Raw genomic sequence first — 23,715 nt, 5'->3', positions numbered from 1 at the left:
ACTTTCTCGTTACAAGCAGTTCTGGTTTATGAGCTCTTATTGGGCTTGAGAGGAATTTAAAGGGGAGATGAAAATGTTCTGGTGTCTGTGATAGAAAATATAAGACTTGCCAGATGGAGTTTAAATGGTCAAAATCTCTGTAAGAATGAAAACACCTTTTTAACGTTTTGACAAACAAGCATTTCATTCCATAAATACATTTACACTTAAAGGCACAGAGAGATTTCCACTTTTCTGTTAATTAAATGCACTAAAATTACATCTTCAAAAGCATAAGTTAAGAAACACGGGCATATGAACAATATCTATAATATTCACAACTCTCAGGAGACTTCATTTCTGACAGAGTTGTATTCTTCTGCTGAGACCGTGTGACGTTCAGGTTCTTCACATAGTTGTATCTTTATTCTTTCTTTCCTCGTCTATGTTTGTATAAGGAACACCTGAAAGAGGAAAAGGAGAGACATCAGGAGTTGCACCAACACAAGTGGAGACTAAACTTTCAAGGAATGTATTTCTGATGAGAAATAACTGATTACTTTTTATTTTCCCACTAATTAACACCACAAGTACACAGGTGCTGAGATTATGGATCCTTAAAATAAAGCACACATTTATAGTGTGTTGCCTGTTTTATACTATAAATATTGACTCACACTACTATTATGGGGTCCATTTATAAATCATACATATAAATTCTATTTAGTTTACTGAGGCATATTCAACATTTTTTTTTTCAACACATTCCCCCATATTTGTGTCTAAGGTGATTAATTGGGATGACAATTGTTTTTAATTGATCCAGTATTAAATGAGACCGGATCAAGTGAAATAACCCTCTCTAGGATTGTTTCCATAACAGTGTCAGACATTTAATAATAACAATGGGAGTCTGTCATTGAAAAAACAAACCCTTTTAGTAAACGTACAATGAGGTCGAGGTGTTGCCTGATATGATTACAGCGTTCTCCATCAACGCGACCAATTTAAAACAAACAAACAAGGAAAACAGGATCCAGGTAAAAAGAAAATGCTTGAAATTACACTTTATGACACTGGGAATTAACTTTTATTTAAATGACGTTTAATCAAACTACGTACAAGGGAACAAATAATGGCTGTGTAAAAAAAGAAATGCTTTTACTGCAACAGTTAATTTCCTGATGAGTCAGCATGGAAGTGGTGAACTGAGACCAAGATGTGTTTGAGTTTTATTTCCCCCGGGAACAATAATGAGAATTCTTACCTGTTGATATCATGCTGAGTTTTTTCTCGTCCAACTTGTGTTTCCTGTGGAGAGAAAGCAGCGAGGTGAGGCAGTGACCGTGATCGATGAGGCTTTAGTGCCTGCAGGAAAGAGTCCAGAGGCTTTTCTCGACAGTTGAAGGTAGAGTGAAGGCAGTCAGTGAATCACACCCTCCCTTTCCCAGTGCTGATGCAGCATGCTCCCAGAAATTCCCCAAAAAGAAGGTGATGACACTGTAATTTTCTCTCACCCACTGTGAGATGACTGCTGCTTCTGAATAACATAAACTTCTGACCTGCAATGAAAATGAAACTTTTATCTGGACCCTGATAAGACGGGATTTAGTCCGTGTTTGGTAGAGGACAGCGGTGTCCTCAGGCTGGGACACCAATGTCAGAGTCAGTCAGTCAGCAGTCATGGCACACACACACACACTGACATACACACTGATACACACAGATGATTTATGCGATACATGTTGAAAAATGTATTTGAATTCTGATTTGAAATCAGGATTCTGAGTAAGAATTTATTCTGAAATTATACTTCGATTTAACGCCTTTTATTCTGAATTTTTTTTTTACAATTCTGACTTTATTCTCAAAAGTCTGACTTTAATCTGAAATGAATCTTAAAATTCTGACTTTATTCTTGGAATTCAAATTCTAAGAATAAAAACTAAAAACTACTCAGATGTTCTGAATCTATCAATTCTGACTTTATTCTCATGATTCTGACTTTAATCTGACATTAAATATGTAATTGAGACTTTATTCTGTCATTAAACTCAGAATTCTGACTCTCAAACTTCATTCTAACAATAAACTGAGATTAAAAACAGAATTCTAACATTAAACTCTGACTTTTTCTCCAAACTCAAACACATTTGGCCCTCCTCCTCTTCCTCATCCTTCTACATGCGAATGCTTTGATATTTGCGTGGCACAGAACAAGCTGAGACTTACTTGGTGTTTCGTCGGCAAACGCATACAATGGAGGTCACAATGGCGATGACGGCCACTGCGACCAGGACGGCGATCAGGATAATCCACTTGGTTTCTGTAACAAACGGCAATTAAATCAAAACCCAAAGATTTACTCTTGTTCAGATGAAATCGAAAAGTCTTCGGATTTATTTTTTTATCATTCCTAACTTTTCTTTTACTAGCAGAAACAGGATTCTTCAATCTGCAGCAGATGTGCAGGTGAAGCCTGCCCCCTTCCCTTCAGTCAGAACTCATATAGTTATCAGTGTGATGGAGCTTTTCATATCCCCTGAAGAGTGAACATCCATACCCAGTCCTCCGCTCTCTGTTATCTCCACCTCACAGTTAGAGCCTTGGAAGCCCTCAGCACACTGGCAGGTGTAGGTGTTGTTGCTGCCCTCCGCACACTTCCCTCCGTTCAGACACGGGTAACTGAGGCAGGGACTCGCTGCAGCAACACAACACATATGGGGGTCACCATCAGTGGGTGGGGTTGACACTGGAATGATATGTAGTGGATGTCCATGCACAAGCACGCACCTCTGTAGCAGCCCCGCTGGAAGTCGTAGATGGTGCAGACGTCACCGTGGCCGCAGGCCTGGGGTCGGCACACGGCGCCGGTGGCGGTGCATTCACAGCTCTGGGAGCAGTCCTCCGTCACAAACTTCTCCGTCAGCTGTGGGACGCATGCAGGGAAAGGAGGTGAGACGGTGGCTCGTCACACAGTGACACACTCACACGGTCGCTCCACTCACCGCGTAGTATCGGTTGAGGAAGGTGCAGCCGCACTGCGTGTACGGCACGCAGAGGCCCTCGCTCATCACGAAGCCGGCGGCGCACTGGCAGCCCTCCACGCAGGACGTGGCGTCGCAGTCGGAGGGGGCCGCGAGGTCGGCGCAGGAGGCGGGGCAGGGTGACATGCAGGAGGAATAGGTGCTGTTGGCAACACAGGAGAGGACTGGGGAGAGAGAGAGAACCATGTCTCATATAGATCACTTGCAATTTGGTTACGTTTGTATACAGATTTAAACCAACCACCATCACTACCATCATGGTACTTTGTTTATGGAATGTGGATGGCAGCTATGGAAGCCCATAAGGGACTTATGGCTTCTTTTGGCTTATGCAAAAATGAAAATAAAGTTCCACAAAATTATAATTTTCCACATTTGTATGGTTTGAGTAATGAAAATGCAATAATCCAACTTGTATTTTCATTTTCTCGTTTGGGCATTCTATGACCAACATTTAATATTTAAAGTCATACCCACTAATGTTTCACTCAAAGGAACATATATATGTATGGAATATGTAATGCTATGGCAAAAGCATCTTTGAGTATCCAAAAAAGCACCATATAAGTCCTATGAATAATTAGTACTTTCTCAAGTTTACATTATAATTTCAACAAGTCCCCTGTGTTCTTCTGTAGTCCTCATTCTAACAGCCACTGAGAATCATTCCTGTTATTCCCTTATGATGTGAATGCAGTGTGACTCTGTGTGTGTTCAGCGTCTCACCACATCCCAGCTGCTGTCGCCAGGCTCCCAGTCTGACTCCGGCCTCCTGACAGGCTGCAGCGTACGCTTCATAGCTGGCACAGCGCAGCGCCGCACTGCCATCCTCAGCACACAGGTCAAACACACAGTCACTGAGGGACGCACACACACACACACACACACACACACACACCATCATCAAAGGAAGCCAGCTCACACAAAAGACATATTTAGAATTGTGAGAATTTATGCACAAATTGAAACTGTAAGAACACAACCAGAAGACTCACTCCTGGTAGGCTTTGGGCTGCAGGGCGGCGTGACAGGCAGCAAACGGGCCCTTGGAGTCGGACATCGCTCCACACTGAGCCAGACCGTTGTAGTCTTTGAGCTGAGACTGAGAGCAGTCCGATGTCTCAAATCCTGAATCTGGATCCGTCTCCACCTCTCGCCTGGACACAGACGGATGGAATGACAGAGGAAAGATAAATAATTAAAGTTGCTGTGCCAGTGTGTTATGATCTCCTCCCATAAACCCCCACGTATCATGTGACCAAGGTGCTTTTAATGTCCAGAATAAATCTCCACCCTCATGGACACTGTTTCTGATCACAACCATCAAGGTCTATACAAAGTGTATTTCCAGCTGAAGCTGTGACCCGGGTCGTGATCCTACCTGTGGACCGTGTGAGGAAGGTTAAAGATCTTCAGTCCGTCCGCCTGTCGCTCGCTGACCCTCCAGCTCTCTCCGAACGTGTTCAGGTTCCTGACCACGGTCCCGTCCGGCTGCATGTACTCGTTTCGGGTGATGCCGTCGTAGTTTCCACACAATCCTCTGACAGAGTTCTTGTAGGTGCTGGGCAGGATGACCTCTGATACACAAACGGGGAGACGGATGAATGAATGGATTCACAAACAGGTCGACGTCAGATGGGGAGGACGGAGGTTTCTCCTTCTCTTACCGCCGCGAATGCTGCCATCGAAGCGGACCGTGAGTCCGAAGTCGGTGGTGAGCTGGAGCACCTTGGAGGTCCTCTTGATGGTCAAACCATCAACTGGACTGAGGGGAGCTGCAACCCGCTCCCCGTTCACCTGGAGGGGACACGATGTGATTTCACTTCGCTGCTCATCACTCCAAGCAACGAACGCTTTAATCAGACTAAAGACAAACTACTCACCAGGATGTTCATGCCCTGCAGGAAGCGGACGTTCACGCCGTATACATCGATGTAAATCTGATCCAGGAACGACACCCTCCTGTTCCCCCCACGTCTGATGTTCTTCCCCCTCACCACCAGGGGCGTCAGGGAGTTCTGCAGGTTGTGGCCCTGCGCCAGCACGTAGGTGTAGGGGCCCTGGAAGTGATGGGTGAAACCATCGAATGTTCTGTAGTGGGGGTCCCCAGAGATGCTGCACCGGTCGAACTCTACATGAGGATAGAAATTAAATGGTGAAAATGGGTTATGAACAAAAAAAACAAATGGTATGTTTTCAGGTTGAAAGCTGGACTCACTGGTGGGTTGGCAGTAGAGGTCTCCGTATTTGTCCAGGGAACACACTGAGTTGGAGTTACAGCTGTGGTCCTTACATGTGATTTGGCCACCGAGGTTACAGGTACAGGAGTCGGTGCATTTATCCGTCAGCCACGAGTCTCCCACCTACACACACACACACACACACACACAGAGTGATTTACATTTATACACACAGATACATCGCTCTGTGTAACAACCTTTCCTTTATTTGCTAATGCATGGATTACTCTACCGGCCTACGGGCCCCAAAGAATCAGGGGCGACCCTGGCCATGACTTAAAAAGTGTCCTATAAAGAGACCAACCAGGAAGAGACTCCCATCAAACTTAAAAGGACTACAAAACACTAAAAAAGACTACGAAGAGATCAAAACAACAGCGAAGATGTGAAAAAAGCAGCAAAAACACTGATTATGAAAACTACAAAGAGACAAAGTGTCTACAAAGAGGGGCAAAACAACCAGACAAAATGACAAATAAACCAAAAATACATTGACACAAAACAAATACAAGGAGACAAAGGTGCATTAATTTGATATTTTATAAGACATCCTGTGCTTCACTCACATCGTGGTACTCTCCATCCGAATCCAGGCAGCCACATTTGGCGAGAAGAACACACTTGTTGTCGCTGAGGACGTAGCCGGCGTCGCACTGGCAGCCCTCCACGCAGGTGGTGGGAGGGAGGTGGCAGACCATGGGGAACAGGTCGGAGCAGGTGGGGGGGCAGGGGGCGGTGCAGTCCGAGTAGTGGCTGTTAGGAGGGCAGGGCACGGCTGGAGGGAGGGGAGACGATTGAGTACGACAAAGTACAGCTGGAGTCTTTATTGAGTCGGTGTGACCGGTGTGAACTTACGACAGAAGGTGTTGTTCCTCCAGCTGATGGTGACGCCGGCGCTGTGACACGCCTGAGCGTACGCCTCCACGTTGTCGCAGAGCGTCGCCTGCATGCCGTCGTACTCGCACATGTCGTAGACGCAGTTGCCCAAGAAGGCCTCCGGGGGAACCAGAGAGTGGCAGGGCTTGAAGCGGTCGGAGAGGATGACGCCGGCACACTGGGCCTCGAACTGCTGCTCCTCTTCGGCGGTGCAGTCGGGGTGGACGTCGGGGCGAGTGTCTGGCTGACAGCTGGAGGGGAGGAAGTCAAAGTAATTAACATTCATCCGTGATAATTTCATTATTTATGCCAGTAAACCACATGTGATGGACTAACCCAGGATCGCTGTCTCCATCTGATTTCCAGCTGTTCCCCAGTTGGATCACATCCTTGGCTGGTTTCTTGTTGGGCATCAGGTTATCATCAGTGGAGTTGTGGTTGTAGTTCCCACACATGCCGCACAGCTGGAGAGGAGGGGGATGAAACAGGTTTATCACAGGCTTCAAGCTCTTTGACTGTCCGACTATAGGGCTTGCATGTCTTCACACCTTGTTGAAGTACTCTCCAGGAACGGTGATCTCCAGGTGATGGACTCCGTCAAACTTCACCTGCAGACCAAAGTTTGTGTCCAGTAGACTGTAGGAGCCGCTGGTTATCACCTTGGCGCCCACCACGTCAATGGAAACTGGGGTTCGGACCCGCCGTCCATTCAGCTGGGAACAAGATCCCAAACAATCAATCAGCCACTGATCATTTAAATATGCTGTGTCCCACAATTACTTAATTAATTAATGTACCTTGGGTATAGAGTGCGAAATATAGAGTGCAATAAACAATAAATGCTTCCTGGAAAAAAAGCTAGTACCAACCAAATTCAACCATTAATATCATGACAACAATCTATCAACCTGAAATGATGTGATCCAATGAAATTCCTCCCAGCGTTATGGTTTTGAATGCTTTTTTAGAACATGGGGTAATGATGCAAGTAATCCTTCAACTTACAAAGATTATCCTGGCGAAACCTTTTTTTTGTCATAAACATGGGAGACGAAACTATTTAGATCAGACTGTGAATGCTTTTTTTTTTCTCTAAGTCAAGAAAACCTTCCCTTACCAGAACTCTGCGACTCTTCTGCAGTTCCACCACGGTACCGTGAGGCAGGTAGACTTTGACGGAGCGGACATAGGAGGCCTCCGGTTGACCACGCTCCTCGTTTTTCGCCACGATCTTGAAGGGAGTTACCTTGGTGGCGTTACACACCTGGGATTCAAACAAAAAAGTTTAAGAATGATTTCCAGCAGACTCACTGCACAGCAGGTGATGCAGCGTTGACTTGCAAAGAACTCCAAACCCCCCCGTACCTCCACCAGGGTGTAAGTGCAGGTGCCCATGAACGTGTGCATCAAACCATCAAAGGTGTAGTAGTGAGGATCTCCAGCCACGTGACACACTCCTTTACCTGAGGAGCCAAACGAGGCTTAGTGAAGTACAGATCAGAAGACAGAGAAATGATGAACAAAGCTACAAATGCTACCCATGGCTGGTTTACCTGTGGAGTGGCAGTCCAGTACTCCCTCCACCACCTTACACTCCTGTGCAGGGCTGCACCGCCACGGCTCGCAGGTGACGTTGCCGTTGCCGTTACACCTGCAGCGCTCTGAGCAGTCGGTCTCTGTGAACCAAGTGTCTCCCACCTTCACACACACACACAGTGCACGTGAGTTATTCATCCACAAACACATTTTAGAATAAAAAGCCTCCACCTGGTCACCCTTACAGGTCTGTAGAGTCCGTCTCCATCGGTGCAGCCACACTCGCTGAGCGGGACGCACTTGTCTCCGCTGAGGATGAGGCCGGGGTTGCACACGCATCCCTCCACACAGGGGTGGTTGCAGGAGCCGCCGGGGCCCGCCGGGTTCTGACAGCTGGGCTGGCTGCAGGCGGGGCCGCACGGGTTGTAATGGCTGCCCGGGGGGCACTTCAGGGCTGGAGGGGAGGGGGACGCGTGCAAAACAGAGGTTTAATGCATTTGTGTTTGCACAATGGTGGGTTTTTTTCTCACACTTAAAACTGTAAATGTTGGTAAGGATTTAAAATCCTAGTCCAAACACTAAATAACAAGAGGCAGGATATCCATTCACTATATGTAGTGAAGGTCAAACTCAAATCTTGCTGTTAAAAATCGCTGAACTGAAATCAGTCAGCTGGAGCGTCTGAAATGCTTGAGCAACAACTTGAGGAGGATGTAGATCCTGTGTTTCCTGACCTAAAGGAGAGGTTTTCTTAAAATAAGCCTATATATGCCTAACAGCATATTAGGTCATTATAGGTATAACAAAACAACACAAAAACAAAAAAAATCTAAAAAATATATTATCTGAGATGAAAGCAGCAAAAAAAATCTCTTATAAAGTCATACATGTTGGAGGAAAAAAATTCACTAGTGTTTAAAGGGGGCTGTCTGTGGTGGGATGACTGTCATACTAATTCAGCTTCAGCCTAATCCTAACCTTAAACCAACTCATCATCCTAAATGTAATGATTTGCATGATGGGGACGTGCATTTCGTCCCTATTTCATCCCCAAAAGACTTACGACAGAAGGTGTTGTTCCTCCATGCGATGGGGACTCCTGCAGCAGCACACATGTCGGCGTAGCTTTCGATGGCCTGGCACAGAGCCACGGTCTGACCTCCGGTGGCACACAGGTCGTACACGCAGTTTTCAAAGTACGGCTGCGGGGGCACGGCGGCGTGGCAGGGCTTAAAGATACCTGAGAGAGATGAAACACACGGGGATGGAGAACGGCTACTAAATGAGTTTCCATTTACTCCATGAAGTGTGTGTGTGTGTGTGTGTGTGTGTCATACCATTAGGGTCTGTGATCATGCCGCAGCTGGTGGGCTTCTTGGCCTCCTCCTCCACCTTTTTATCACAGTCTTCCTGTCCTCCACCGTTGGTGCAGCTGGAGAAGAGAGAATAGAGTGATGATTGATGTTGTGTAATAATGTAGTAACGACCTTGTGTGTTCATGCACTGTGTGATGTGTCTCACTCCGGCCGTGGGTCAGGAACCAGCCAGCTGTCTCCCAGCTCGTTGGTGTTAGCGGCCGGTGTGTTGTCTGGCTTCAAGTTGTCGTCTTTGGAGTTTCCATTGAAATTTCCTGCAACATGAAAAAATACATTCAGGGTTCGTTTTTGGAGCATGTTGGTTGGACTGGTAGTTGTGTGTCGGAGAACTGCTGTACATTGATGTGAACAAAGTGGAAGAGGCTGTATAACACATGCAATATAATGTGTTGTATATTAACGCATATCTATTTGGAGTATTTGTTTTATTCTTAATGCTGTGAAACTTTGCACATCCCTAGAATATGTTTGCACACTGCCTAGAACTTTCCTCTTCTAATGGTGCATTGTGAAGTTTAGAATCTGAAAATAATATTTTAAAATATTTGTACTATAATTTTCTTTTTGGTTTCTTGTGTCTGTTTTTTACATTTACACACCAAAGGGAATAAACCAGATTCTTACCACACATGCCACACAGCAGGCCGTTGTAGGAGGTCGGCACGGTGACGTCGGCGTGATGGTTGCCATCGAAACGCACCCTCAGACCGAAGGACGTTTCCAGGACAACAAACTTGCCGCTGAAGTAGATCTTCACTCCGCTGATGGAGGTGACGGGCGGGACGACCACGGTCCCGTTGACCTGAAGAGCAAACATGTTTAATTCTCATGATGGACAGACAGCTATGTTGAAATATTCATAACTGTGCATTTTGTGATAAAAAGCATCACGCTTGGCGCAGATGTTTGTATTTCTGTTATATAGATAAAGAGGCGCAGCAAATTTGGCCCCTGAGCGCCATGGCAACCGTTTTCGAAATGGCCACTGTAGTCACAAAATATGCCTGAATGTAACTGGAAACTGATGTTATGACTCTAGAATAGTGTCTTCATGATAATGCATTAAAAGCATTAGTTCCCTGTCATATTTACTGTCGGTGCAGTGAACTTGGGGTTCCATGGTAACAAACCTGGACTGTGCGTCCCTTGCCGAGGATGAAGGTCATGCCGTCCACGTTGACCACCACAGCCCGGACATAGGAAACCTTCCTATTGCTTCCTCTGTGCTCGTTCTGGGTGTCCACGGTGAAGTACGGCAAGCGGGAGGAGGCGTTGCAGGGTTTGGTCAGGGTGTAGGAGCAGGCGCCCATGTAATTGTGGTTTTGCTTGTCAAAGGTGTTGTAGTGGGGGTCGCCGGACACCGAGCAGATACCGTTTCCTGGGACAAGTTTAGATGACGTGTCACAATACAGTATTTTTTCATCTTTGTTCATTTGAACCGGTCTTTTATGTCGGCTAGTATCAGTCGTGTTTTGAAGCCAAGCATTCACACATTCACAGCAGAAAACAGCTGATCAGTCATGTGAGTTACATTTTCACTCGAGCAGAACTGATGCGGTAAAAGCATAACAAACTTTTATGTGCAGTTAAGGAAGTTTTTATCAAATGTACGTGTCTTTCTTAAGGCGATACTTCAAAATGTGTGTGTGTGTGTGTGTGTGTGTGTGTCAAACATACCCAGAGGACGACACTCATAATCTCCGTCGTGTAGCTGGCAGCTCTCAGTAGTCGGTTTACAGCTGCTGTTGTGACACTGGATTAAACCTCCACTGTGACACACACACTTCTGCTCACAACCCTCCAAGTACCAGTCATCATCCACCTGACAAACACACACACAAGTTATACACTGAGCAGGCAGATGCATGTACAGAGAAGACATTTACATTTAAGTGTGAGTTAAGTGTCCTACAGGGTGGTATGTCCCGCTGGTGTCCACGCAGCCACAGTCTCTCAGCGAGACACACTTGTCGTTGCTGAGGATGAAGCCCGGCTTGCACTCGCAGCCCTCCACGCACACGTCCTGACAGCCGGGGGGTCCGACCACGCCGAGACACGTCTCCGGACACGAACTGGCGCACAGAGAGTAGGAGCTGTTGGGAGGACAAGCCAGGGCTGCATGGAGGAAGAGGAGGGATATTAGAGCCTTTTCTGGTCCGATGACACCTGCTTCCCACTTCCAGATGTTCATAAAGGATTTTCTTTTGTATCAGATTCTTTTTAGGAAGCAGAGAAAATAAAATGCTGAAGACTTACGACAGAAGCTTGGAGACCTCCACTGGTGGACTTTGGCCCCGGCGCTCTGGCAGGCGTCGGTGTAGGCCTGGAGCTGGTCACACAGCACACGCTGCTGGCCATTAAACTGACACATGTCGTACACACAGCTCTGGAAGAACGGGGTGGGATTCACCACACCGATGCACTCCCTGAAACAGAGGGAAACACACTGTGTTTATGCTTTTATTGGACTTCCTGTGTGTAGATCAAATATATAAAATAGAATCAAATATATAAAATGTGCTGAAGGGTCAGAGTCCAATGCCGCTCATGTGATTTTCCAAGAATAAGCTATAACTGTAATCTGAAGTAGATAAATGACAATCTGTGTTGAGATAATACAATCTCTCTCTCGGGGTCGGTCACCATTGGCAACCTTTTCAAAATAAAGCACCCACCATCATTGCAGTTGTAAAGCAGGGATGAAATTTAACCAATAAACTGTGATTTGAAAATGCTCAGACTGGTATGTACAGTCACACCCTCTAACTACCCTTTGTCCACAGTGTTATCTGCCCCCCCCCATCCTGCCGGATAAATAACTGCTGAAGGTCAATACAGTTAAATTAAATATTACTGAAGATTATGAATAATTTGATAACAAAAAAGGGTTATTTCATAGGCAGACATCTCTATGGTTGATATCTCCAACACTCTGCAACTCACACCAACACTGTCTGTACTGACTGTTTAGAGCGAACTGTCCCTTTAAAGTTCCTAAATAGAAGAATAATAATTTAAGAATACTTACAACATGTCCCCTATGGTAGCTTTACTGCCCTATCGTGTCCATTTTTTAATACAGATTCTGAACATTTATCTGTCTTACAGTTGGTAGGAAAAGGTTCACCTGAAGGGTCCAGCAGGGTCTTTGATTTTGCCACATTTGTCTGGTTTCACCACCTCAGCCTCCAGTTTGGGGTCACATTCGGGGTCAGGCTTAGTGCCTTGGTTACACCTGAGCGATGCAAACACAGGGTCACATTCCATTTCATTCACCATCGGGAATTTCAACATTTATTTTCTCAAAACTCACAATTTTTGCATAATAATAATAATAATAATAATAATAATAATAATAATAATAATAATAATAATAATAATAATAATAATAATAATTCTATAGAAAAAGTAATTCAAATTCTTCAAAATATCCCAATGTGCACAAGTATGAATCCATATATTGCTCAGCTGAAATAACCCAGTCACACGTGGTTTAGTCACATGTCTGGACTACATGTGACATTCCTGGGTTTGCCGGATATCTCTAAATCGTCCGTTCCTAAAATAAACGCGTGCAAACTCACGAGTCATCCTCATCCTCTTCGGTCTGCCAGCTGTTCCCGAAGTCGTTGACATTTCCGACCAGAGCGCCATCTGGTTTGGTGAAGTCGTTGCCCGGGTTGCCGTCGTAGTCGCCGCAGAGGCCACACATCTGGTCGTAGTAGGAGCTGACGGGACGGTGACAAAGAAGACGGGATTAAGAGATGAAGAGGAATGTCTTAAGGAGACTTAAAGGGTCAACCAGTGTTTGACCCTTTAAGATTTCTAGAAACAAAGGGAGAGAATGCAGAAATCCCTTCATCTGATATTATGAATCAAGGCATCAATAGAGGATACATAAGCAACGTATTAAGACTGTTGGGAGGATTTATTAGAAATAGCAGATCTGCGTGACCTTTAATCCACATCTTGGTTACAGCTGTTTTCTTAGGCAGTTTTAATGAGATATGCCTACAGATTAACCTGTGATTTACTGCAGTTTATAGCATCGTATACTATTTGCTGCACCCAGCTCATATCATTCTGTCTTTCAGGGTGTGTTCATGTGCCGCCGTAATACTTACTTTTACATAAAATGTCATTGTGCAAAATTATTTTAACATGTTTCCACATTTTGTCTGATTGTTGACATGAAGATTATCCACTCAGTTTCAGGTTGTTTTAAGTATCCTAAAACTGCATTGAGTTAGTTTGTGACACTATGTTAGAATGTGAGTTATGTTAATTCTCCTTGTTTCCTTGGTGGTAATGATATTGGCCATTACAGCGTCCTGCTATCACTCCCAGCTCATTAAATAGCACTGTGGGAGCCATTTTTGTTGATGTTTGTTTTGGTGATACTCCCACCACATGAGGGAGTAATGCACCATCAATTAGGTGGAAGATATTATAATCAAAAGTAACTGCATGTAGGTGTTGCTGACTCTGAAGGAGTCGACCGTGCGGTGATTGCAAATCACATTTTTGTTTGCAAAACAGGCTCGATGACTGAACTCTGTTTACTTTGGAAACCCTATGATGAGTAAATATTTTGTGTATTGAAAAACTTTTTTTTTCACACTTATAAAACAAATATACTGTAGAGGCAATTTTTATAGGTAATTTTTATAGGCAAGGGGTCACTAAAACTTAAACATATCAGCATTTTAACTAAAAACTAAACCCATCCACATCATTATAAGATGGTCAGAGCTTTGTCACAGTATAAAGAGTAAAACTATCCACATAAATTGGATGGCTTAAACATACACGGGGCTTTCACTCAGGAGTATGCTGTTTGTGTCGTAACAAACGTTTTTTTTTTTTTTTGTAGTTTGTTGCCTAAATTGAACCAAGTAAACCTTACAACTAACTAAACATATCCTGGAAGTTTAATTTTAAAAGACAATGGAAAAGAGTGGAAATGGAGACGTTCATGTCCAAACAGACACTAGAGGGATACATCATAGTTTGAAGCTTCGGGCCACCGACCGAGTGGTGGTTGTTGGTGAGTTAGGAGTGAGAATGTGTCTCATTTCTACCATAATTATCCATGGAAAGATGGAAAATGATGGACACATGTATGGGCTCTATTTTAATGTATATGTGTAAGAATTTTCCAATAGAAATGACTAATAGAAATACCACATGAACAAAAGCAACCAACGAGTGGCGGGTCGACCTCTTGATTGTTGCATTTAATTACCAACCTGGGCACTGAGATCTGGGCGTAATGGGTTCCATCCCAGCGCACCTGGAGGCCGAAGGGCGTCCGCAGGGTGATGTACTGACCGGCGAGGCTGAGGGAGATGAGCGGAGAGGGGGAGTGAGGGAGGGACACTCGGCGTCCGTTCACCTGCAGGAGGGGAGGTAGAAAAAACAACATGGAGACGATTAAACACACCGTTTGTGGACTACGGTTTTCAAGGCTCGAGTTTGGCATTTTGGTGAAACAGAATTAATAGGTTTTAATTTATTGTTTCAAACGTACGGTACCTGTTTCTAATTAAGTTATTTATTGTCTTATTTATTGTTTTACTGTGATGTATTAGTTACCGCGGAGATTTCTTATTTTCTTTTGTGTACTTGAATGCCTCGCATGCGAGCCCGTGTCCGTCACTGCTGTCTCTGGACTCGTGGTAGGTTGATTTGTGCTAAACTCCGCCAAAATACTTTACTTTTTATGGGTAAATGTGTGTTTTATGTGCCATACATGTGGAGATAACCCCCCGAAAACACTAGCTAATGTTCTGTGATGATGTTGGGTGAAGATATGTGTAGCAAGTTACTGTGTAACTTTGTTAGCTTGTTAGCCGTTATTAGTTCGTTATTAGCTCGTGGCTAATCCCGGTGGTGTGGCTATCTGACTAGCAGCAAGCCTGATGTGTTTGGTTTCATCGTGTTTCAGTGTAGGCTGAGCTGCATTTAATGAGAGCTGGCTGTGGAGGTTGACATTATTGTGTTTATTCACCTGTGCCAAAATAAAACTACAAACTACACAAGCAGCAATCTGGCTCAATCTGGATTCTGGTGGGAAGCTGTTAACAAACTTAGCTTCATAATTCAAGGTGAACTTCACAGCTAAGTGTTCAAGTCGTCTTCTAAGCTAATTGCATTGGTAGTGCGGTATCTTGACTGTGGAAGCAACCTGTCAATCACCAGGTAGCCCCGCCCCAAAGCATTCCCTGCTTTGTTCTCTATTTGACTCTAAATGGACCATAATTTACTAAATGAAGACTTGAAACTATAGATTACATTCCATGTAATCAGACTAGAGGAGTTGCCCCCTCATGGACAATAGAGTGAATGCAAGTTGAAGGCACGTCAGCATGGCGTCACTCAGAACTGGAGCTTGCCGCCTTGTAAAAACCCAGAGCACAGGGTTTTAAATCTGAGTATTGATGCTGAGAAAAACCTGTTTGATCTCTGAAGCAGGAGGAAGAGTGTGGACGGACTTCTGGGATTACGGCATTAAAAAGAGATAAAAGTCAAGGATAATAAAAAGGTGAAGACAACAATGGACAGGCTTTGGGTTGTAATTCCACTAAACCAGAAGATTAAGATAAATAGAGCGAGTGATACAGCTGGTGCGTGTGCGTCACTTGTATATTCACGTCGTGCCCAGTCATGTGTTGTGATACTAGCGGCTCATCAAAGTCCGTTTGTAGATGTAGAATACAGTGTGTGCTGCTGTGCACGGCGTCCATACTGACCAGCGTTCTCCTGGCCTTCATCAGGGTCACGGTGACGCCGTCCACAGTGACGTAGAGTTTCCTCAGGTAGGACACACCGGCCACGCCTCTCTCCTCATTCTTCCCTTCCACCGAGAACCACGGACCTGCACAGGGAGCATTCATTCACTTATTATTACTGATATTAATGTAGCACGTTGTGTGTCTAAAAACCAACATAAAAAAATGATTCTCATAGAAAATGTCTTTAAACTATAGGATTAACTGTGCAAAGAGTTGGCTGACTACTATGGACAGCATGCACGTGTCATCTAAATGTGGTTGCAACTGGATGTGACGTCTTCCCTCTCAGTGTTCAGCTGCAGTGGGAATGAAACAGCCCTTCTAAAGGTCCTGAAGAACCCACCTGTGTTGTTCTTGCAGGTTCTGGCCAGCGTGTAGGTGCATGTTCCCATGAAGCTGTAGAACTTCTTGTCAAACGTGTTGTAGTGAGGATCTCCGGACACGATGCAGTCCTGAGAGCCTGAGAGAGAGAGAGAGAGAGAGAGACAACCCCACAACATGGAGTCCAAATAACGTGCTTCCAGGAGATGTGGTTTGCTACCATTTTTTATGATTTCAGCCTTCAATACAATTGAGTAACATGTTTCTGCTGCTACTGTAAGCGGTGGGTGTAAACGTACCGGTGGGATAGCAGCCCAGCTCTCCGCCCTGGTGCTTACACTCGTGCAACGGGGGGCATTCAGAGGCCACGCAGGTCACGAAAGGAGCGTCACACCTGCACTTCAGATTACAGTCCTCCACGTAGAACTCGTCTCCAGGCTGAAACAGACACACATTTGAACTATGCTGGCAGCTTTAAGTCACGATGCAGAGATGTCCTCACTTCACTCTACCTCGTAATACTGGCCGTTGGTGTGCTTGCAGCCGCAGGAGTTCTTCTTGACGCACTTGCCGGCACTCAGGACGTAGCCAGGGTCACACACGCAGGTCTCGGTGCAGGGCCCGCCGCAAGAGGGGGGCTTCCCGGTGCACGTCTGCTGACAGGGGTCCGCACAGGGCTCGTAGTGGCTGTTGGGGGGGCAGCTCAGAGCTAGAGGGGAGGACGCAAATCTACATTTTTCACATTGCAAATGTAGTCAGTTGAACATATCTGTTTTTTTGTGAATTGACAATTAGCATATTGTTATCAGCTTTCCCAAAACATCTCTCCCCTCACCAAATATCTACCTAATGATAAATAATCCTATAAAACACATCTAGAGCTCTCTTACATTTCTTTTAAGATCTTGCTGGGATTGGTCCCTAAAAGTAAGTCCAAATTGGCATCACACTGTGAATTTGGTCACAGTAACCTTGACTTTTGATCAAGAAATTACATGTATGTTCCTGAGATCATGGTATGGACGGACAGAAGTTCCCTACTCTACCTCCCTACATCCCTCCATCCACCGATCGTTTCCCTCCATATATTTCTTTCCCCGACACTCACGGCAGAAGGTTTCATTCCTCCAGGGTCCGATGTTCACCCCGCGGTCCTGGCATTCGTTGACGTAGGCTTCTATGGCTTCACACAGAATGGGCTTGGCGCCGTCCAGCTCACACAGGTCAAACACACAGTCCCGGAAGTAATTCTGAACACACACACACACACACACACACACACACACAGTTTGTTTAGTTACAATGTCTTATCTTGTCTTTTCTGTCATATTTTAGGAGCCATTGTAGTTCTTGTATTTTATTGCATGCTAAAAATGCTCGCCAACATCAAAACAGGGAACTGCTTCGTGTGTGTGTGTGTGTGTGTGTGTGTGTGTGAGAGACTTACATTTGGGTTGACTTTAGGGTGGCACACAGCGAAGGGACCTTTTTTGTCCAGCAGAATGCCGCAGTATCCAGAGCTCTCATACAGATCCTGCTCTCCGTCATCACACTCAGGGATGGTTGTGTTGGGTTTCTTATTACATCTGTCAACACACACAGTCAGTGAGAGAAGCTCTGTCTCTGTGTGGGTTAGTTTTTGTCCCCAGTAATTAAAACTAAGCGGTCATTGGTCTGTACCCATTTGTTTAGTATGGAGAACCAACAATTGCATTATGTAATCAAATAAAGTATTTGTATGTGCCTTGTTTGGAGAAATATGAATATATGCTACTCACTCTGGATCAGTGTTCCAGCTGTGTCCAAACTCATTGGGGTTGGTGGTCAATAATCCGTCTGGTTTACGGAAGTCGTCTTTGGCATTTCCATCGTAATCTCCACACAGTCCACAAAGCTTGTCCTGATAGCTGCAGATCACAAAAACATCTGCAAGTTAGTGATTTGTGGAAGTGAAAAAGCAACAACAGCTACGTCTCTCTGCTTGTCTACCATGTCTAGAATATACTTTATAACTGTTCAGTCTTCGCTCACTCTTTGATCACTTTGATGTCCATGAAGTGGTTTCCGTCATAACGAACGGTCACACCAAAGTTCATGGACACAGTGTAGTGCATTCCAGACTTGAACACGGAGACACCGGGGGCCGGAGTCACCGGCAGGTTTACTTTGGTCCCATTCACCTGTGTGGGGAAAGCAGATAACATGAGTCATCACATAGAATGTTATACTTTAATGTTACAATAACATTAGTAACTGGGGAAAAAAAATCATTTTTCATTTTCTGCAGAGATTGCACATGATTTCAGCCCATGCAGATGACATAGATATGACAATAGTATGATAGTTGGCACCCTGCAACACTGTCTCCTATAACATTACATTCCGATGCAGCTAAAGGGCATTCTCAATTATATTTTAAGGGAAACGTTACCCAGCTGCACGTTTCCTAAATTGAAATAAAACTAAACTAAAACACAACACAATTACTTGCTTCTTTTTAGAAAAACATAGTTTGACTTGTGTCGTTATTTAAATGACTGCACAAACGGCGGCCTCCTGGGTGAAAGTCCTGTGTTTGTTGGACTCATCCACCCACCATGAGACTTTAATTAGAAACATATTTGTGATACATAAAAAATACAGAATCGGTGTGAAAATTTGTTACATTGATAATGCAATTTCACTCTATGGGAAAGACATTTTTAGGAGACCAGTTCCTCCCCCCATTTCTTACCTGCACAGTGCCACCTTTGAGGATGGAGATCTTCACCATATGTACATATACATGTACGGCCTTCAAGTAGGAGATGGTGGGTCTATTGAAGCGATTTTCATTGTCAGCATGGACCTCAAAGTGTGGCAGAGACGTTTCGTTGCATGGTCCAGACATCAAGTAGCTGCAGTTGCCCATGAAGTTGTACTTGCGTTTGTCAAAGGTGGTGTAGTGGGGGTCACCAGATGCTATGCATGTGGATGTACCTAAGGTATGAAAAACTGGATGTTAGCAGTTATTTCTTAACAAATATGTTTCACTGGTCTAACCAGTGATATAAAGATTAAGAACTAACTAAACTCAAGTCTCTATATATAAGACTGAAGGTGGTGGCAACAGGTCACTTGGGACCAAATTAGCTTATATCAGATGGTCAATTTCAAGGAAAACCCCTTTCTGAACAGCACTGTGGTCACAATAAACGATACAGGAATGCTACAATGTAGCACAAGTAGAGTCATAAAGTCAGCAAACGGACTGAGTAATAGCAGTAACTAAAGTATTCCAACATTAGCCACCATAAGCCCAGTAGCTTACATCAGAACAAGTATGGCTGTAGCTGTACATTTTTATGTGTACAACTAAGTTTGAGGAAGGTTTGCACACCGGTACCTCCATTTGTACAATTATCCTGTGTTGGTATTTTCTTCGAAGACAGAGATTTCGCCTTTGTGCGTGGCCGTTAGGAAGAGTTCAAAACAGTTTTGCCCTCAGATGTGGTTGCATGACATTTTGGAGATCACTTGAATGTACTAATTCCTTGACGATTACCTTTAGGATAACAGCCTGCAACACCATTAACATCACGACACTCTTCAGTGGGGTCACAGGAGTTATCAACACAATCCAGAGTGTAGTTCCCCACACAGCGACACAGCTGTGAGCAGCCATCCCCGAATATAATCTCGCCAGGCTAAAACAAAATTGAGCAAACATCAATATTGGTAGGATGTGTCACAAGAACTACATAGTACAACCTTCATTTACTGTCTTACTATTATATATTTCTACTTAACAGGAATGTATGCACATGGGTGTATTAAGGCGGACATCTGACCTCATAATAGTTATTGTGGTCGTCCAGACAGCCACATTTCTCCAATGGCACACAGCGGCGTCCCTTGAAGACAAATCCTGGTTTGCAGAAGCAGCCACTGATACAGGAGCCAGAACAGTTGGTGGAAGGTTCCATACAGGTGGGGATACAAGCTGGACCACAGTCAATATACTCTGCATCAGGAGGGCATTCTGTAGGGCAGAAAGAAAATAAATTGGTAGATTAAAAATTGAGAAAATAAATGTAAGAATGAAAAGAACAATTAAATTACGTATTAAATAAAATGAACTTCCAGGAGTGAACGTCATACTTGGTGGCTTGGCTGTTGTTGGTCCAGCAGTTGTTGGTTTAGGTGTAGTTGGTCTAGGAGTTGATGGCCTTGGTGTAGTTGGTCCATGAGTTGTTGGCTTAGGTGTGCTTGGTCCAGGAGTTGTTGGTTTAGGTGTAGTGGGTCTAGGAGTTGTTGGCTTAGGTGTGCTTGGTCCAGGAGTTGTTGGTTTTGGCGTAGTCGGGACTGGAGTTGATGGTTTAGGTGTGCTTGGTCCAGGAGTTGTTGGTTTGGGGGTAGTCGGGACTGGAGTTGATGGTCTTGGTGTGCTTGGCCCAGGAGTTGTTGGTTTTGGCGTAGTCGGGACTGGAGTTGATGGTCTTGGTGTGCTTGGCCCAGGAGTTGTTGGTTTGGGTGTAGTCGGGACTGGAGTTGATGGTTTGGGTGTGCTTGGTCCAGGAGTTGTTGGTTTTGGCGTAGTCGGGCCTGGAGTTGATGGTTTAGGCGTGCTTGGAGCAGGAGTTGTTGGTTTGGGTGTAGTCGGGCCTGGAGTTGATGGTTTAGGTGTGCTTGGTCCAGGAGTTGTTGGTTTGGGCGTAGTCGGTCTGGGAGTTGTCGGATTTGGTGTAGTTGGTCTGGGAGTTGTTACTGGTGGTACAGGGGTTGTTGGTTTGGGCGTAGTTGGTCTGGGAGTTGTTACTGGTGGTACAGGGGTTGTTGGTTTGGGCGTAGTTGGTCTGGGAGTTGTTACTGGTGGTACAGGGGTTGTTGGTTTGGGCGTAGTCGGTCTGGGAGTTGTTACCGGTGGTACAGGGGTTGTTGGTTTGGGCGTAGTTGGTCTGGGAGTTGTTACTGGTGGTACAGGGGTTGTTGGTTTGGGCGTAGTTGGTCTGGGAGTTGTTACCGGTGGTACAGGGGTTGTTGGTTTGGGCGTAGTTGGTCTGGGAGTGGTTACCGGTGGTACAGGGGTTGTTGGTTTGGGCGTAGTCGGCCTGGGAGTTGTTACCGGTGGTACAGGGGTTGTTGGTTTGGGCGTAGTCGGTCTGGGAGTTGTTACCGGTGGTACAGGGGTTGTTGGCTGAGCTATAAATGAAAAATAAATGATTTCTCATGAAACCACATGCCATTTACACAGCATGTAAGTATTTATGATGCAGAGAGTAACTTGAATTCCAACTTGTGAGTTTCTCACCTCTGCAGACCATGACACACACAGCATCAACAGCAATATCTGTTTGATGAGTTTCTCCATAGGTACCCACAATCACAAACTGAAATATAAATACATGTGACAAGAAAGTTAACGTACACCTATGCACATTCACATTCACACATACAGAGACTCATAGTTTTAGTATTTACCTGAATGGCAGCAGATCCCAAGTAGCGGACCTCTGCAGGCTTCCAGCCCTGACCCTGATTACCCTTGACAGTGAAGAGAGCAGGTCCAAGGCTTCCACCTGGTAAAGAGAAAAACAAATTAATTTGAAACAAACATTTTCATGCTGTGTGTGTTCCTGTCGGTAAGGACATTACAATAAATGCAGCCTTTTTACCCGTGGTGATGGTGTGGACGCTGAGTTCCATGGTGGTGCTGGTGCCGTACAGGTAGTAGTGGAAGGTGAGGTCCAGACATCCAGAAGAGGGGGTTACAGGACTTCTGATCTGGGACTTGACTCCAGGGATAGCCTCGTAAGAATCCATTAACATGTAGGCGCCCACTACATACAGAAAAGACATAATAAATCATTTTCAAGTGGACATGAAAATATGTGTCTATGTATGTTGAAAATGTGTGAGACTAAGCAGAACAGAGGAACCACTTACATCCAGGTTTGGAGAAGTCGTCATCAGGCCCGGTGCCTTCAGTTTCCGTTGGCCCAGTCCATTGATCAAAGCCGAACATGTCAGGCTGATTAATGTGACTCGTCCACCCACAAAGCTCACCAATGGTGTCAAAATCGCAGCCAGTTTCACAAGCTATAAACAAAACATTGGACGATCAATGATATAGCAATTTGTCTTTGTTCGGTGGTGTGTGTATTTGTGTGTTAACGCACAGGGACATGCTCCCTCAGTGATGACGATGTTGTCCAGAGCTGTGTCACAGGAAGGAGTCATGCCTCTCTGAGCCTCAAATGCAATCTGTAGACACGGAGGACACGTTATCACCCCACATGATAATAATATAATAACAGCTGTACTGTTAAACTAACTTTGCAGATGACTTGATTTCAGTTCAGTCCTCACTTTACATTCACATTTTTGCTGGGTCGAACAACATCTATTGTACAGTGACCTGCTAACACTCACAGTGATTGTCTGACTCCTGGATTTGGATACGGTGACAGAGCCCAGCAGCCAGGATCGACTCTGGATACCCGTCTTCTTCCAGACCTCCACCTCACTGCTGGCTCTCTTGGCCAGAACCCTTAACACATTGCTGCTTTCTGAGCCGTACATGTAGTATCGGAACTGGACACAGATCTGAGCTGCCGATGATGAGACGACAGGGCTCAGCAGACGGACTGACTGTCCATTTGCCACATTGTCACACTCATGGTAGATATAGTAGCCCTCTGCAGATGAATTGAGACACAAGAAGATATGTATCAAAATTCAGTGTTTCCTTTCAAGGACTCCTAATTAATCCAAATATTGGCCCGGATACAACTATTGGTTATCGTGCATAAATGAAGTATTTTAAATAAGCCGTGCATTCAGGACTGACCTTTATTGGGGTAATCTCCATCGGGGCCAGTGCCAGGTGTCGGGGTCGGACCTTTGTGTCGCGTCCAGTCACCGTTGTCGGTGTTGTCCTGACTGAACCTGCAGAATGGTTCACTGTCCTGGTTAAAGTCACAGGAGGTCAGCACTGGTGCTGGGGAAACACAAAACAGAAGGAGAAATCAATTTCCACCTTACAAAGAACATCAGCCATTACTTATTCCTATTCAATTGTTGTGTCTTTTTAAGAGAATATTAACGATCAACATTCTGCCATTTTTAACATGAAAAGCGCAAGAAGAGGGCAGTGCTTTGAAGCCAGTCTTCATGGCAGCCAAACTGTTACTACAACTTCCGGCTCCGTGATGCCACTGTGGCCAAAAAGACTTTGACTTAAATTCGGGTGACACCCGCTTATTTCGGATCAGCCCACACATCACTGGTATCTTGGCCTGTGTTAACACGTCTGCACCGTGCTTAAGTGTTTGTTGGTTATGGATTGTGAAGATAAGGAGCTGTAAAGAAGTAAAGTCCACATCCATGCCAAGGACAGTGTGGTGGAGTCACATGCCGTGCTACTGTCTCATCTCTGTTGCAGCATGCCATCCAGTTTATACGTGTCTTCTAATTTAGGTTAAAGGTACACAAAATGTCTTGCAAATAATTCAAACCAACCTACCATCTCTGTGTGTTGTCTGCAGGCTGTAAACGAGAAAAAAGC

The 23,715-nt window shown here is 44.9% G+C and overlaps 2 protein-coding genes across 2 annotated transcripts in view; one reads left to right on the top strand and one right to left on the bottom strand.

The window, feature by feature from the left end:
* Positions 1-23,715, top strand: part of vgf (VGF nerve growth factor inducible) — a 150,876-nt gene that overhangs the window by 83,388 nt on the left and 43,773 nt on the right. The window lies entirely within an intron of this gene.
* Positions 12-23,208, bottom strand: zanl (zonadhesin, like; the record flags this gene model as incomplete). Its single annotated transcript, XM_084003101.1, has 52 exons — positions 12-443; positions 1,247-1,290; positions 1,497-1,541; positions 2,212-2,305; positions 2,543-2,680; positions 2,773-2,908; positions 2,988-3,190; positions 3,753-3,883; positions 4,022-4,183; positions 4,408-4,603; positions 4,694-4,823; positions 4,910-5,157; positions 5,245-5,389; positions 5,833-6,041; positions 6,122-6,393; positions 6,479-6,606; positions 6,691-6,855; positions 7,260-7,406; positions 7,508-7,605; positions 7,696-7,840; positions 7,924-8,132; positions 8,742-8,918; positions 9,016-9,110; positions 9,200-9,308; positions 9,679-9,856; positions 10,185-10,432; positions 10,732-10,876; positions 10,967-11,169; positions 11,311-11,480; positions 12,182-12,289; positions 12,639-12,782; positions 14,304-14,449; positions 15,807-15,931; positions 16,192-16,308; positions 16,469-16,607; positions 16,682-16,878; positions 17,278-17,419; positions 17,617-17,755; positions 17,948-18,076; positions 18,201-18,349; positions 18,904-19,148; positions 19,714-19,855; positions 20,000-20,190; positions 20,310-21,350; positions 21,460-21,538; positions 21,630-21,727; positions 21,824-21,988; positions 22,095-22,247; positions 22,328-22,412; positions 22,581-22,846; positions 22,999-23,148; positions 23,193-23,208. 52 exons carry the CDS (start codon positions 23,206-23,208, stop codon positions 388-390), a joined length of 8,592 nt encoding a protein of 2,863 aa, XP_083859227.1. The 3' UTR covers positions 12-387.

The sequence above is a fragment of the Eutrigla gurnardus genome (assembly GCF_963514095.1).
Source record: "Eutrigla gurnardus genome assembly, chromosome: 23".
Classification (NCBI taxonomy): domain Eukaryota; kingdom Metazoa; phylum Chordata; class Actinopteri; order Perciformes; family Triglidae; genus Eutrigla; species Eutrigla gurnardus.
The sequence above is the reverse complement of the archived record's forward strand: the minus strand, read 5'-3'. Positions and strand labels throughout refer to the sequence as shown.